Source organism: Oryzias melastigma, linkage group LG5 (assembly GCF_002922805.2).
Source record: "Oryzias melastigma strain HK-1 linkage group LG5, ASM292280v2, whole genome shotgun sequence".
Taxonomy (NCBI): domain Eukaryota; kingdom Metazoa; phylum Chordata; class Actinopteri; order Beloniformes; family Adrianichthyidae; genus Oryzias; species Oryzias melastigma.
In genome coordinates, this window is record NC_050516.1 from 17,293,376 (window position 1) to 17,308,878 (window position 15,503).

At 37.1% G+C, this 15,503-nt stretch overlaps 2 protein-coding genes across 3 annotated transcripts in view; both read right to left on the bottom strand.

Moving 5' to 3' along the window:
* The window catches only part of ptpra (protein tyrosine phosphatase receptor type A), a 32,691-nt gene extending 31,885 nt beyond the window's left edge, over nucleotides 1-806 (bottom strand). The window contains exon 1 of the mRNA XM_024270534.2: nucleotides 359-806. The gene's annotated coding sequence lies outside the window, so the exon portion shown is untranslated. The remainder of the gene's footprint in view (nucleotides 1-358) is intronic.
* A 1,483-nt stretch (nucleotides 807-2,289) lies between these two features.
* Nucleotides 2,290-12,997, bottom strand: idh3b (isocitrate dehydrogenase (NAD(+)) 3 non-catalytic subunit beta). Of its 2 annotated transcripts, none has more exons than XM_024270536.2 (11): nucleotides 12,843-12,997; nucleotides 10,918-11,091; nucleotides 8,163-8,283; nucleotides 8,008-8,068; nucleotides 7,792-7,924; nucleotides 6,558-6,691; nucleotides 6,357-6,459; nucleotides 6,101-6,247; nucleotides 4,586-4,680; nucleotides 4,401-4,461; nucleotides 2,290-2,711 (listed from the first exon to the last, which is right to left on the bottom strand). In XM_024270536.2, the coding sequence occupies exons 1-11, from the start codon at nucleotides 12,894-12,896 to the stop codon at nucleotides 2,634-2,636; spliced, it is 1,161 nt and encodes a 386-aa protein (XP_024126304.1). In that variant the 5' UTR covers nucleotides 12,897-12,997; the 3' UTR covers nucleotides 2,290-2,633. The 2 variants fall into 2 exon arrangements, with proteins under 2 accessions (XP_024126304.1, XP_024126303.1); XM_024270535.2 differs by lacking the exon at nucleotides 2,290-2,711 and adding an exon at nucleotides 3,003-3,760.
* Between the last annotated feature and the right edge of the window lie 2,506 nt (nucleotides 12,998-15,503).

Here is a 15,503-nt window from a genome sequence, read left to right on the forward strand (position 1 = left end):
TTTTTTTTTTTTTGTTCAGCAAAACCGCATCCGTGTTAGCACAGCAAATCAAGCTCTGACTTCTTCTGTGCTCTCGTCTTCAAGCCCCCCTCCCCTTTTCAAGAGCCCCCACATCGTCAAAATTCCCCTCACTGCCTCGGAGCTACTCCTGAAACTGTGGCTCGGAGAGTCGCATTTACCCCCTTTCAGTTCCCTCCTAACTGTTTATCTTCAATAAACTAAAAAATAAAAAAAATGGGGAGGGGGGTTTTCTTTCTGGGGGGGTCTTGAACGTTCTGGCAGAACATGCGTGGACGCAGCCGCATTGTAACAAGTGTGATTAGGCTTTGCGCAGCAAAAACAAGGGAAAAAAACTCACCGCAACCCCCGAGGCGCCCTGGGAGACCCCCACAAAAAGACACAAGTTGAACCCAGAAAGAGTTTTTTCCTTCCTGCCCCCGGCTCCTTCTCTTCCACGTTTTTCTGCCTCCACACCCCTGGAACTGTGAGCGGGATGGGGGGGAATTTGGTTGATTTAGGAGGAGGGAAGCGCGACCTGGGACACACAGACAACACTTCGCTCTCCGTTTAACCCCTCCGTCCTGACGGGAAGATAACCCTCCCGAAGCAGCGACTCTCCAGTTAAAATGGCTCGCAAGATGGCTATTTTGTCCCCCTCGTTTGCCTCCCTGGGCGGTAAATCCCACAGTTTATCCGCTGTATCCGGGCGCGTCGGCCGACTATTCTAGTCCGCCATGTTGTGTCTGTCTACATAGGAAGAATGGGAAGCGAACTGAAAATTCCCAGGCCAGGCCCCATCTCTCCCTCAGTCAGGCTCTCAAAAAGAACACAGCGACATCTGCTGGCGGCGGCGAGGAAACGAACACATCTTTTTAAAAATAGATAGAAATAGATTCTGCAAAATATGGATTTTCTCCAAATTGATATTCTAAAAATGATAACATTTACTAGTTAAAATAATATAGCATCGATATTTTACAAATAAATTAAGCCAAAACCATTTTCAATGTGAAAAATGCAGTTTAAAAAAAAAAAAGAAAACTCTCTTTAGAAAGAATTTACATTTTAAAAAGTGGGGGTGTAAAATATATTAGATATGTATTGAAAAATCGATGGAGCAATGGCAGGGATGTAAAAAAATAGATACAAATCAGAAATTGAGTGCAGTATCGTTTGAAAACCACATATATGAATAAGATTATGATAGTTAAAAGGTATAAAATGAATCAAGAAGTAAATGATATCTAACTGCAGTTTCTTTTCCTGTAATTTTTTCTACTGTCTTTCTCTGACATCAACAAGGCATTTCCATCCACAGAACTTTCACTTATTTGATATTTTATCTTTTTCTGAGCATTCTCTGTAAACCCTAGAGAAGGTTGTGGGTGAAAATCATGAAATCCTGCCCACCTTTGTCATGGGAGGGATAAAACATATCTATTAAGGGTGGGGTCTGGACACTACAAGATAGCACTGAGTTGCTGCCATGTGATTGGCTGATTAGAAATTTGCGCTAACGAGCAGTTGGACAGGTGGGCCTAATAAAGTGGCTGGTGAGTGTATATCTTAACAGAGATATATGAAACTTAGGATAGCCATGAATTGATTGGAAAATACATATATAATCATTATTAACTACTCGTAATCATAATTAGACATATTAGCACTTACATATACAGTACACGATACCTTGAAACCATTAAGTTTGTCAAAACAAGTTTAAATAATTGCTCAAAAAGGATTGTGAGGAAGCTAATTTATGTTATAGTTGAATGAATGTTATATTTTTATCTTCCTTTTTGTAAAAGTAACACTAATGTGAGCCGTATAGACGTCTTTAAAACATATTTAAAAAGGCATTATCTTAAAAAATCTTTTTTTTTTTTTTAATAATCTAAATAACATGAACTGTCTCACAAATTACAATTAATTAAAGAAGAAAAATATATATTTAAGTATATTATTTAGTGGTTAATTAAATAAAAAGATTAATTTATCCCTTTGCTAAAATGTGATCATACATATAAAAGCCAAACCTTGTAATTTCAAAACAGTTCATGCGAAAGACTACAAAAAAGTACACAAATATCAAATGTCTGTCGCGTCTCAAATGTCCAAACACATTTTTTTAATGCGTCTCCACTTCAGCATTGTTTGCACACACCTCCAAAAATGGAAGTTCTTCATTCCGAGGTGATGCGTCCTGGAGTCATCCACCAGCAGCCATCATGAATGCAAGCCTGACTGAACTCTTCCATTAACAGTCACGGGAGGATTTCACACACAAGCTGAGGTTTTTTTAATCATTTATTAGGCAGATTTAATTTTAAATGAGGAAGCAATAGTCAAAAATGTAAGTTTAATAAATAATATGGAATATGCATTTATGTTTTGACAGCTGGGTAATCTCCCCACTGAAAACTATTAGGCAGAATTCCCCAGCGTTCAAAGAGAACATGAAAAACTAGTATGGCACCAGAGATGCTGCAGAAAACAGAGCCGACTGAAAGGAAAGTAACAGAAGACCAAAGTATGTGAAGCGATCTTTTCTTTACTGTGAAACATGTGAAATGTGCCGTCACCTGCATGACTAGACATCCATCAGCAGCAGAAAAAAAGGTGCAAATAAAAAGCTAAACTGGCAGGTTTGCAATGACAGCCCGGGTGAATTCATCGCACGTTGCGTATCCCCCCAGGTCTCCAGTGCGCACCTGTTGCAAACATGAGGACAACGGGTTACTGTATGCACAGCTGCAGCAACACATGTATGCATAGTGCCACAGCCTGCATGTTAGAGAGCCTTTGACGAATGTACTCACAGGACAAAACCCCTACAGTGCGAAGCTTACCTAAAGAAGAATTTGGATTCTTTTTCATTATTTGGTATTACATAATTTTAGTTTTCGAACCACAAATGTGTTTAAATTATGTTATTGAGAAAAACGGCTAAGCAGCTCTGTATTTCTGACTGTTTTTGAATGAAAAAAATGTGACAGCACATCTTTAAGATCTGATTTTATCAACTCAAACCATGTTACAGATGAATCCATTCAACAGTCCACTGTTTATGCAGGAAACAGTTTAATGGAAGCTAAGAGGATAGAAAAATGTTAGTAGCTGCCAAAAAGAAAAAAACAGGGAGTTTACAGTTTTCTGAAATGAATTTTGTGCTCTGCTCAACGAAGCACAGATACCGAGTTGTCATAAAAAGTCACTGAACAACAATAAATATCCTGTTGGCGCTGCAGGAGCTTCACTTTGTTAGAACAGAAACGGATATCTTTGGTGACAAGACAGCAGAATGTCAGCTAAACATTTACAGATTCTGAGAGATGAAAGCACATTAGTTGATATGAAAGGATGATAGATGGAAATGTGACTGCAAATGTAGATAAATCAGACATAAAAAAAAAAAAAAAAGAAGCAAATGAAATTTGATGGAAGGTGAACATGTATCCTGAGAGGAAACAGCAGACTGATATAAATCCTCACATGGATGTACATTAACCAGAAGCGTCTGCTGTTTCCACTTATCCAACAACCACACACAAAATAACCTGCTGAAGTTACAACACAAGGTCACATGGGAGTTGAGTCTTGACATGAACTCAGTTCATGTCAGGATCACTGTCCGGGACTCGGGAGGGAAATGTGGGACTGGAAGAACATCTTAGTGAACAGGTCGGTGCCGCAGGTTTTCCACTACAGCATGCACAAAGTCTCCGGTGGTCGAGTACCCCCCAAGGTCTCGTGTCCGAACCTGAGATGTGCACAAACATACACCCACACACCACCATTAACACTACAACACAATCAGGTAAGTGGTTTCAAAAGAAAAACAAAAAAAGGTCGGAATTGAAGGAAAGGAGCAGGAATAGCAGCAACTTGCAGGAGATTTAACAATCATCTGTGGGCAAAGCTTTCAGTTAGTGTATGTTATTGTCAGCAGGGAGACGCTAAAGTTAGTCCAAAAAACAAGAACAGGAAAAAAGATGTTAGAAAAGCAAAATAAATGAAGTCATGCTTTCATTTGTACGTTACATCAGAGGCTCTCTAACACACAGCCACAGATTGTGCAGGTTGTTCAATTAGAACATATGTAGGTCAGGAACTGCAAAGATTAAAGCTAATCTGCTGACATTATGATCAAAAAAAGAGAAACCAATTTGGTTTTTGTGTTCAAAGCAAATGCAAAGCAAATGAAAGCTGAATTAAAATAGCTCGCCATTTTTAATCAGTATGATGCACTATTGCAGTGACTGACCTGCATAACAAGAGAAGAGGATGTTAAACATATGAGTTCTGTTTGCTTTAATTATTTTTTATTTAAGTACTGCAGGAAAAATAAAATCTGTTTGTGTTATTATTGTTATTATTTTAGCACGTTGCGGTGAAAGTACCTTTCCTTGTTTGATGACTCTCTTGACAGCGTCTGAAATCATCTGGGAGTGATATTCCAGGCTGCAACACAACACAATAACGACAGTTTTGTAACTTTCAGATCCTAGAGCGATGCAGAGAATAAAACTCAAAAATATGCCGTAAATGTTCTAGTTCTTGATCCAAGCCTCCAAAGCTGACTCACTTGAGGTGCCTCAGCATGTTAGCAGCACTGAGCAGCATGGCTGTGGGGTTGGCGATGTTTCTTCCTACGGCTTGTGCAAAGGGATGTCGTGCACCCTGGAAAAGAGGGAAAAAAGATGTCGTGTCATTCCTGTTACCTCACAGCATCACACAAAAAATACAGAAATACTATAAATAAAGAGGTTGTCTGGTTGTACAAAAGGCGGAGTTCATATATCATTAGCCGGAAGCAGAATTTCCACAAGATTTCAGAATTGTAGCACCTTTTATTAAAACTTTTAAATGTGAATATACGTTTGTGACCAAGATTATCTTAAAAAGGAGCAAAGAAGGTTATTGTTGATTTGTAAAACTGTTGAGCCTTTTACACAGGAGATTTTTGACAAAAGAAAAAAAAAATATTTTTGACTGAAATGGGGGGTGAGGAATGGGGAGTGAACTTCCTGTTTCGTCTAATGACGTGTGGGCACCATCTTGTTGTCTGTAACCAGGTCCTTTTGAATAAATAGCTAAATAGCGATTACTGATTTCTATCATCTTTTTTGATCTCATGTTTCCCCTCTTTTACACAAGAATTTTTGTGTAGGCAAAACAAAAAAAAAGGTTCAAAGTAGGAACATGACCAATTATCAGCAAGGGCTGATTATCATCACCAATATTTGTTATTTTGACTTATTTCAAGATCAAACTTTTTTTGATCCAACGGGCTGATTTTGAACTGGTTATTTTGGCTTTTAGAAAGTTTCTTTAGTGCACCACCCTCATCAGTTACGATTTAGAGCATCTTCAGCGAGCTCTCTGCAATTTACAAGCCCAAGAGAAGCTGTTTGGATGGAGAACATGCAGACAAACTTTGCTTTTGCACCACAATCTTGTGCTGCTTAATCCTTTAACCAACTGATCAACCAAACGGTAGAGCCGATTTAGAAAATATTATTAAAAACATTGTGTTTCATGGCAAATAGCAGCTATTTTTTTGTCTTGCTTGGGTAGATAAAAGGTTATACTGGGACTACTGATGGTTTAATAATCGTATTTTTTCTCAAGTCGTATTTAACTTTGATTATTTACTTGCTAAAACTTTATTTATTTACATTTTTATTTGACCTTATAAGATATGCTACAGGGCCCTTTTTGTTTTTGTTTCATCTTATCACAAAGATAAGTAATTTCATTTATGTTGAAATTTTACTTTATTAACTATAAAAACTTTAAGACTGTTTTAAAACTGTTTCTTTAAAACATAAATAACTGACTTATAAAACTGCTTCTGGGCCTGTTACTTCCTGCACTTCTAGAAGTTATTCATTTATTATGAACTTCTTTTTTTAAAATAAAGTTAATGTTGGTATTTGTTGTATTATTCTATATTTTGATGCCAATATTCTCATTTCTATTGCAAACAAATATCAGCTCCAGTTATTGGTCTTCTTGAAGACAAATAATCGGTATCAACCCTAAAAAAAACAAAAAAAAAAAAACACCATTGGTTGATTTCTAGTTGACAGACACTTACGGTCTCAAAAACAGCGTATTCTGCGCTGTAGCTTTCTCCCGGAACGACTCCTGCTCCTCCCACCAGCCCGGCAGCCAGGTTATCGATTATGTTTCCATACAAGTTGGGCATCACGAGCACGTCAAACTGGTACGGGTTTTGGACCAGCTGTGGTTTGTAAAACACAAGTAAAGGCAGAAGTGTATCACTGAAACAGAATAAAAAATAAAATATAAATATTACTGCCCAGACTTTGAACAGTTGAGTGTGTACATACCTGCATGCAGCAATTATCAATGATTATGTTCTCATATTTAATTTTGGGGTACAGCTGGGCCACTTCTGCACAACTCTGCAAGAACAAGCCATCCCCTAATTTCCTGAAGTGTGCAAAGGAAGAAAGGGAGTCCAGATTTAAATGCAGATATAGCAGAATGAATAAATCAAACAAAAGAACATTCTTTTTGAATGCACTCACATGATGTTGGCTTTGTGGACGGCAGTGACCTTGTTTCGGCCCTTTTTGGTGGCGTAGTCGAAGGCAAACTTGGCGATGCGCCGTGACTTCTCTCTGGTGATGATCTTCAAACATTCAATGACTCCTGGTACACTCTACAATTGACAATAAATTAGGTTTTGTGGAGAATTTATAAAGACGAGGAAAGAATCACACCTTTGTAGTAGTGGAGCTAGAAAATGTTATATCGGGAGGGGTGCATTAGTCTTTGGGAGGGTGGCAAATGGGAACAGCAGAGTGGATGGCCTCAAAAAATAAAAGGATCAAAAATACATATTTCAAACAGTTATTAATGTTATCACTGTTATAAATATTAAACAGATGTTTAGCTAACTTAGCTTTTAGCTGAGGCGATATTGTGATTAAATGCTTAAAAAAACTTGCATAGATTTTTTTTTTAATCTTTTTCTGTAATGTTTATAATATGGATTCAAAAATGGGGGGGGGCGCTACCCCACCTTTAGCTAAGGCCTTGCACTTTTGGGAGTAGAACCTTATTTTTGTCTTTTTTGTCCAATATTTTTGCTTTTTTTTATCGATTGTAATTGCATTCAGAGTGATTCTGTAATTGCGATTATTTCATTTTTAGTAATTGAGAGAAACCTATGTGTTTTCTTGGACATCATTTCTGCAGAGGGACAGGGGTTTATTTGAAATTCACCATGCTGTCCTGCTAGCTTCCAGCCCCTCACATCACCAAGCCAAGATTACTGGTGCAACAAAAGTGGCGAGCAACATTGGAGCTGGAAAATTAAGAAAATATTGGAAAAATAAGACGTATTAGTCGTCAAAATTGATGCTTCCAAATGGAGCGGAGCAGGAAGCTTATTACCTGCCCAATGTATTTTCTGTTACAAATAAGCTCTTCTTTTTCAAACGTTTTAATCTGCTCCTGATTCACAATGAATTGAAGAAAGTGATACTAAGAAATTACATTTTGGGCTTAACTATCTTTAAATATATCTTCCATTATGAAGGAAATACCACAAAAACATGTTCAAAACATCAAAAACACTAATGTCATTGGAGTGGGTCTTTAAGGTGCAAAACTCACACCTAATGTAGTTTTAGGTTAAAATGATCCCATGGGACATTTGAAATCACACATACCCTATTTAAGATGGCAAAACTTAAAAAAATGTTTTTCAAAAAAGAAAATGCTTGATTTATTTATCAGATTAGGACAGCCGTTTACCTCATGCTCCAGGGAGCTGTACTCCCCCTCCGTCTGCTCACGAATGATGACCAGATCCAGGTTATTATGGCGCGTGCTGTAACCAGGCAGGCTGTTCACGTGAACCACATTAGCAAACAGGTCCAGTTTACGCCTGAAGAGAAAAGTGCAGAAACTGTAAATCACAGCATTTGCAGAAGCAAGAAACATTGATATATTTCTTTAATTTTTTTTTACCTCAGTTTCATTTCATATGAAGCCAGTTCTCCTTTGAACTCCATGGGTGTGTGAATCTTCCCTGAACAAAACACACACAAAACCAAATAACTCAATATATGAAAGCTTATATTCAGTGAAGATAAACTTCAAAGAATTGGAAATAATAGAATTACCTTTAATGGCTACTTTATTGTTCCTCATAGACGTCAGGACGTGATCCAGTTTGTCCTCAGTGGCCATGTTCTGCACTTCACTAAGATGAAACTCCTCAAATTCAACCGGGATATCACCTGCCTAAAAGAGGACATTGTTTTTAGAAAAAAATACTATAAAACTCCAAATAAAATCCACTCCACAGATTCATACAGTGAAGAAATTCCATCATTTGAAACTATGCATACTCTGCACTCAAAAAACTGTCATGTTAAACGAACATAAAAAAATTATGGAAAGGATTTCCACATAATTAAATAGCTTTACTTGAACCAAAATTAATCATATTGATCTTACTTAATATACTTACGTTGACCCAACTTGATATACTTGCGTTGAACCACCTCAATATACTTGCGTTGACCCAAGTGAATATTAAGTTGGGTCAACTTGAATTTATTAAGTTGGGTCAACTTAATATACTCAAATTGACCCAACTTAATATTAAGGTTGGTCAATTTAAGTATATTAAGTAGACCCAACTTAATAAATTCAATTTAATCCAATTTAAATACTACAGTTGGATCCATCCATCCATCCATCTTCTTGACCGCTTCTTCCCTTTCGGGGTCGCGGGGTGCCGGAGCCTATCCCGGCTACTGAAGGGCGAAGGCGGGGTACACCCTGGACAGGTTGCCAGTCCGTCGCAGGGCCCCAATCACACACACATCCACTCTCACATTCACACCTAGGGACAATTTAGAGTCACCAATTAACCTATGAAGCATGTTTTTGGACGGTGGGAGGAAGCCGGAGTCCCCGGTGAAAACCCACGCATGCACGGGGAGAACATGCAAACTCCACACAGAAAGGTCCCAGCCGGGAGTCGAACCGGGGCCTTCTCGCTGTGAGGCAAGAGCGCTAACCACTTGCGCCACCGTGCAGCCCACAGTTGGATCCAACTTAACTTATTATTGTTGCTGTAACTAATTTGAAACATCCAATTATTTGGCTATACAATTACACCAATTGTATAGCCAAATAATTGGATTTAATCTATTTTTTGTTGAAGCAGCATGTTTCAAATTAGTTACAGCAACAATAATAAGTTAAGTTGGATCCAACTCTGGGCTGCACGGTGGCGCAAGTGGTTAGCGCTCTTGCCTCACAGCGAGAAGGCCCCGGTTCGAATCCCGGCTGGGACCTTTCTGTGTGGAGTTTGCATGTTCTCCCCGTGCATGCGTGGGTTTTCACCGGGGACTCCGGCTTCCTCCCACCGTCCAAAAACATGCTTCATAGGTTAATTGGTGACTCTAAATTGTCCCTAGGTGTGAATGTGAGAGTGGATGTGTGTGTGATTGAGGCCCTGCGACGGACTGGCAACCTGTCCAGGGTGTACCCCGCCTTCGCCCTTCAGTAGCCGGGATAGGCTCCGGCACCCCGCGACCCCGAAAGGGAAGAAGCGGACAAAAAGATGGATGGATGGATGGATCCAACTGTAGTATTTAAATTGGATTAAATTGAATTTATTAAGTTGGGTCTACTTAATATACTTAAATTGACCAACCTTAATATTAAGTTGGGTCAATTTGAGTATATTAAGTTGACCCAACTTAATAAATTCAAGTTGACCCAACTTAATATTCACTTGGGTCAACGCAAGTATATCAAGTTGGGTCAACGTAAGTATATTAAGTAAGATCAATATGATTAATTTTGGTTCAAGTAAAGCTATTTAATTATGTGGAAATCCTTTCCATAATTTTTTTATGTTCATTTAACATGACAGTTTTTTGAGTGTGCTTGAAATATGCTCTGAATATTATGTCTGTCTCTGCAGAGCACGGCTATATTTTATCTCCAAGTCCCACTGGCTGCATTTGCAATTCTGTTGAGCTGCACCATGTATTCTTAAATTAACTCATCTATTCGGTGCATTTCACAAGCTACTACATTTTCAAAATGTTTTAATGTTTTAAAAGAAGTCGGTCTCTACTTAGGCTGTTTCTGTTGGAATATTAATCAGATTACCATGTCATCTTTTATGCTAATTTCCTGTAAAGCTCAGTCCGCTCCGTGCACATCGGCATTTTCCACGGCTGGACTGTGCCTGAGTGATTAGGACACGGAAAATCCCTTCTGGGACTCGTCTGGTGCTTCTTGTGGAACCACTCCATTTCACAACAATTAGCATAATTTTTATGGTGGCCACAGAGCAGCTAAACGTCGGTAGAGACAGAGAGACTTGGTGTGAAGGACTTTATTATTTATCACCAGCTAATTACATATCATAATGCATTTGTTCTACATTAGAAAGAAGGCGTTCGGACCCAACCCTCCATCAGAGGGCAGGGTCAGTGCACACTCCATAACACCCACCCCGCAGCAGCAGAGAAAGCTTTTGTAACACATACCTTTGGTTTTATAATTATAAAAAAACTAAAAAATATACTGTAATCAAATAAAAACTTTAAATGTATTCATCTGAAATGATAGAAACAACATCCAAGGTGACAAATTACTAAGTTCTTGCGTACTTTAGAGTATAACTGATGCAAATATTAATTGTCAAACAATTAAATGTACAAAAAATCCATTAAACAAAGCTTTAGTCTTTGTTATGATTACCTATCATTAGGACTTTTTATCTCATAAAGCAATAATGGGTGTAACCTCCTCTACTTTAATGCAACCCTTTCTGGCTAACGCAAACCTTATGTTGTGCAAACACACAACAGGCAAATGTTTCAAACGTCTTTTTCCAGCATAAAATACCTTAAAGACGTCCTTGACCGCAGTCATTAGCTCGGGTCCAACTCCATCCCCTGGAATCATGGTGACCTTGAAGGTGGCATCAGCACGAGCTGGTGGGGTCTCTGGACCACAAAGACCAGCCGACAAGCTCAGCTGTCGGGACGCCAACTGTTGCCACCTGGAAGCTCCAAGGGCCTGAAGCAGAGTAGAAGACCGAAGATTATTTAGATCCACTGATCCTTTAAACAGGAGCTTGAAGTCTTGAAACTACACAATACCAAAAGATCTAAGAATTCTAACACCCATAAAATGTATGTAAAACGTTCGAGAGTTAAAGCTTATTCATGATTTTATCTTTAATCTTTAATCTTAATCTTTAATCTTTAAGTTAACAAAGGGGATTGGGGATCTAATGATTTATTTTAACAACAATTCGATTTGCATCATTATTTGTGATTGATAATTTGATTCCCATATTGATTCATTTTGAACGATCAGATTTGATCTGAGTCAACGACCTAAAATTGATTCAGGACATCTTTAGCCAAAAGTTCAACCAGTGACTCAGAGACAAAAACCTTGTACTGAAAAGTGCAGATGAAGTTTTTCACATTCCTTATATTTATTACAAGATAATTAAGTATAAATTAAATATTTGTACAAACAAACAAATAAAATAAAAAGTAAAATAAACCTAAAGTGTCTTAATCCAAATTGTATTTTCCAAAATTGATTATAATCAATTTATTTAATTTAGATTTTATAATGGTATAGGTCTCTTTAATGAATAACTTGCCACAGACAGATCAATCTGGTTGGATCATAGGAATAAAAACAGATTCATCAATTAAGTCAATTAATCCCTAAACCCCTAATGGGAATATTATAACTCAAATAACATATTAATAAAAGTCTGAATAGATAAAAAAATGAGATCTACTTATTTTTTGCTTTGGTCAAGTAAGACGTAAAAAGTAGTCAGATGTCTTTTTCTACTTGTCTGCATTTTTTAACCTGTAAGTGAGCAAATCTTTATTTTTACAGCACTTTCAACAAAACACTTAATAACTTAATAATCACTTATCAGACATGGTTTAACATCTGTAGCCATATCTGTAAATACAGCAGTTTTTTTTATGTTTAACCATTTAATAAAATATGTACTGCTTTAACCTTAAAATATTTTACATTTACAGTTAAAACAATACACTGCAAGTCATTTTTTGAAGGTCATATACTTTTTATGTCACATTTTGTAGAATTCTTTACCATCCCAAGTTAAATAACATGTTTAAATTTAACTATTTGGCATGTCATTGCATTTTATGTATTCCCTGTTGTCATTGCTACCTAAAAGAATTTGCGTTTAGTTAAAGAAAAAAAATGATGGGAGGAATTTTATTGAAGTTAGGAGGGGGAAAAGGAGCATTAAACTGAGTAATTTGAATCAAATAACTTACAATAAAAATAACATTATTATTATTATTATCTTAGTTATAAGAAGCCCAATTGACTGAGAAAATATTAGAGCTAATATTAATATCTTTAGCAAGTTAAAATTTTGGAAAAAGACAGTGGCTTCTACTACTAAACTTAAAAGTAGCTACTAGCTTACATGGGGGTTACAGTGTTATAGCAGAGTGACAAGCTAAACTACTCCAGATTAATTAAAACTACATTATTTATGTGTCCTGGTGTTTTTATTTATACATATAGACTTTAAACGGGAAAACCATTTTTATGTCGTGAACTAAATTAATATTTTATCATCATGATCCACGACATGTAACACAGAGTTAGCCATGATTTGACACGAGTTTCTGATAGCGAGACCATTTCCGAGCTTTTGTTTTAATTATAACATTCCAGCGGCCCTGTTAATCTGTTTTCTGTTCATCTGTCACGTCAGTGAGAGTAGTAGTGAGTGTAGTTTTGAAAGCACTCACCTTGACAAACGGGGAGAAGCTTCTTCTCAAGGAGGCCGCCATGGTCCCAGACATTCAGCAGTGTGCTACTTCTTCATTGGTGAAAGCAGAAGGATTGTGTCACTGAACAATACTGCCTCCTAGTGGACAGCTGTTGTATAACAGGACATAAAAAATGTATACATTTTTAACCAACAATTTGACTGTTCATGTGAGTGCACATTTTGCTTGTTCGTTTGTTTTTTCCCAGTAGCAAAAGCAGATCACTCTAAAAAAAAAAAAAGGCTTTGAGATAGCACCAATTCAAATTTAGCGAAGCCCATCCTGGTTGAATCCGTCAGTAAGTAGAACATCTCTTCCAAATAATCTTGTTTATATGCCAGATTTGAAAGGAGAAAGCTTTTGAACTTAGTTCTCAATAATTTAAGTCAAATAAATTTTCAGCATAAAGAAGGTGACCTTTCTCGAAAAAACAACAAAGAGTTAACGCAGCTACTGGTCCCAGATTCCATCTGTGGCGGGACTTTGAGAATGTATTTCAGATTTTTTCCCTCATCACCTCATAAGCTGCAACAGATGGAAATATTTGACTGATTCCTGTCCCAAATAGAGGTTTTCAATGAGATTCTGAATGACCAGATGCCCGTGGCTCTAACCTCTCAGATCAGGAAGTGCTTTGGAAATGATTGTAGAAAAAGCAATAACCAAGATTGCTAATCCTCAGATAGATCCACTTCAATTTCCAAACAAGGCCAGCAGAGGACTAAATGATGCCAAAAATATTCATCATCTATAACATATATGCACACACATCATCCCTGTTTGTTGTTGTTTCTTTTGGATCAAAACGTTTTCAGCCATATGTTCTGACAGAGATGCTGACCATTAAATTTTACCTAGACTATGAGCCTTTGTCATAAAAAAAATATGCTTCCTCACAAGCAGCCGTCTGCTGGATCTCTACTGGTTCCTGTGGGATGACTCAGATCCCTCTAAAATGACTATTACACAGGTACAATTAATCAAACTGTGGAATACTTTGTAGATTCTAAATCCAACTGTTTCAGCTTTCAGCTCAAATGTTGTGTAATGTGGGAACCTCAACAAGATGGACAGGTATAGGGATTTTTTTTTAAATGTGTGTGTGGCTTAAATGAATAGGATCTTCAGAAGAAAAACGGTTGTGACACTAAAGAAGATGTATGATGACCATTCAATTGAAAACATGTCCAAAAAAAAAAAAAAAAAAAAAAAACTTCACACGTTGGCTAATGTGCAAAAGAAACCAAGACAACAAAATTTAGTCAGAAACTACCTGTTTTAGTTGTTTGAATGTGGATTATTTCTTGATGGGTGGGATGTAAAATGTCCTCCAGTTGAGTGACAGACTTACCATTAGGCAAAGTTAGGCAACAGTGTTGGGGCCCTGAGTTGAAAACCTAATAAAATACAATTTTCTCCTATTATTATTAAAAAAGTATCATAAAACACCCAAAATCATTGAAATGGCATGAAACTGATCATGTGAAAGGGTTTTGTCATCTCCTGTCTCTCTGAAGCAATGGAATATTCCAGTCAACAGCTTCTTAGGGAGTGGAGACTTTTGTGCTGCGAGATTGAGTGGTTTCCCGCCCACTTTTTTTTATACTGACTTTATGAGTACTGGACATAGGCGCTGTCTGAATTCCCACCCTAATACCTAACTAATAAAAAAACTATACAGTGCAGGACTATCAAGTGCCCTGAATTTTAAAAGCAATTTTTGCACAATGTTTAAGCCTTCTACTTTTTTTTTTTAATGGCAGATATGACATCACCGATTTCATAAAGTGAAAAAATAATCAATATGAGCATTCTATGATGTCTATTTAATACTCCACTGTTTTCTGATGATTAAAACGTTGATAGTTTATTCAAAAACTACATTTAAACACATTCTTTCCTCAAAAATGTTAAAATGCAATGTAATTGGATTGGAATTGTAGATTTAGACAACACTAAAACATGGCTAACACACTATATAGTGCACTGTATAATGCACTATATAGAAAGCAGTGAAGGAATTTGGACATACTCATAATTTGGGTGCATTTGTATTTGGTTCAGCGTCTATGCACATGGAAGGCCTCCCCTCCCATCATGAGATGCATAGTCTAAATAAAATAAAAGCGTGTCCACTAATTTGTTCCAGAAATGCATTTTATATTCTTGATTGTAGTAATATTGATACTCAAAATCTCTGTATTATGCATATTTAATGTTTATATTTAGTGCAGATTGCACATTCCCATGTTGAGTCAGGTTGATGCTTTACTTTACATGAGCCTTGCAGAGGGTTCCATGTTATTACTGTTTGCCCGAGGTCCCCAAACTGTTGAGTCCACCACTGCTTTGGTTCTGGAATAACACAAAATGAAACTTGGAACAGTCCACTTCCAGATATAACATTTTTGAAGCAAAATTAACTTCTCAAGAACTAAATAATGCATTAATTTATGCATTTATTTATTTGTTAATTTGTTTATTTGGAGTAGCTCCTTATAAATGACTGTTCTCAGATGGATCAGGGAGTTTCCCATGTCTATTCTGAGCAGGTGATGCTCTTCCTGACGTTAGACTTGAAGAATGCCAGCATGGCATAGTTAGTTCCTCTGTAACTTGTTAGTTATCACTTTTTTCCAC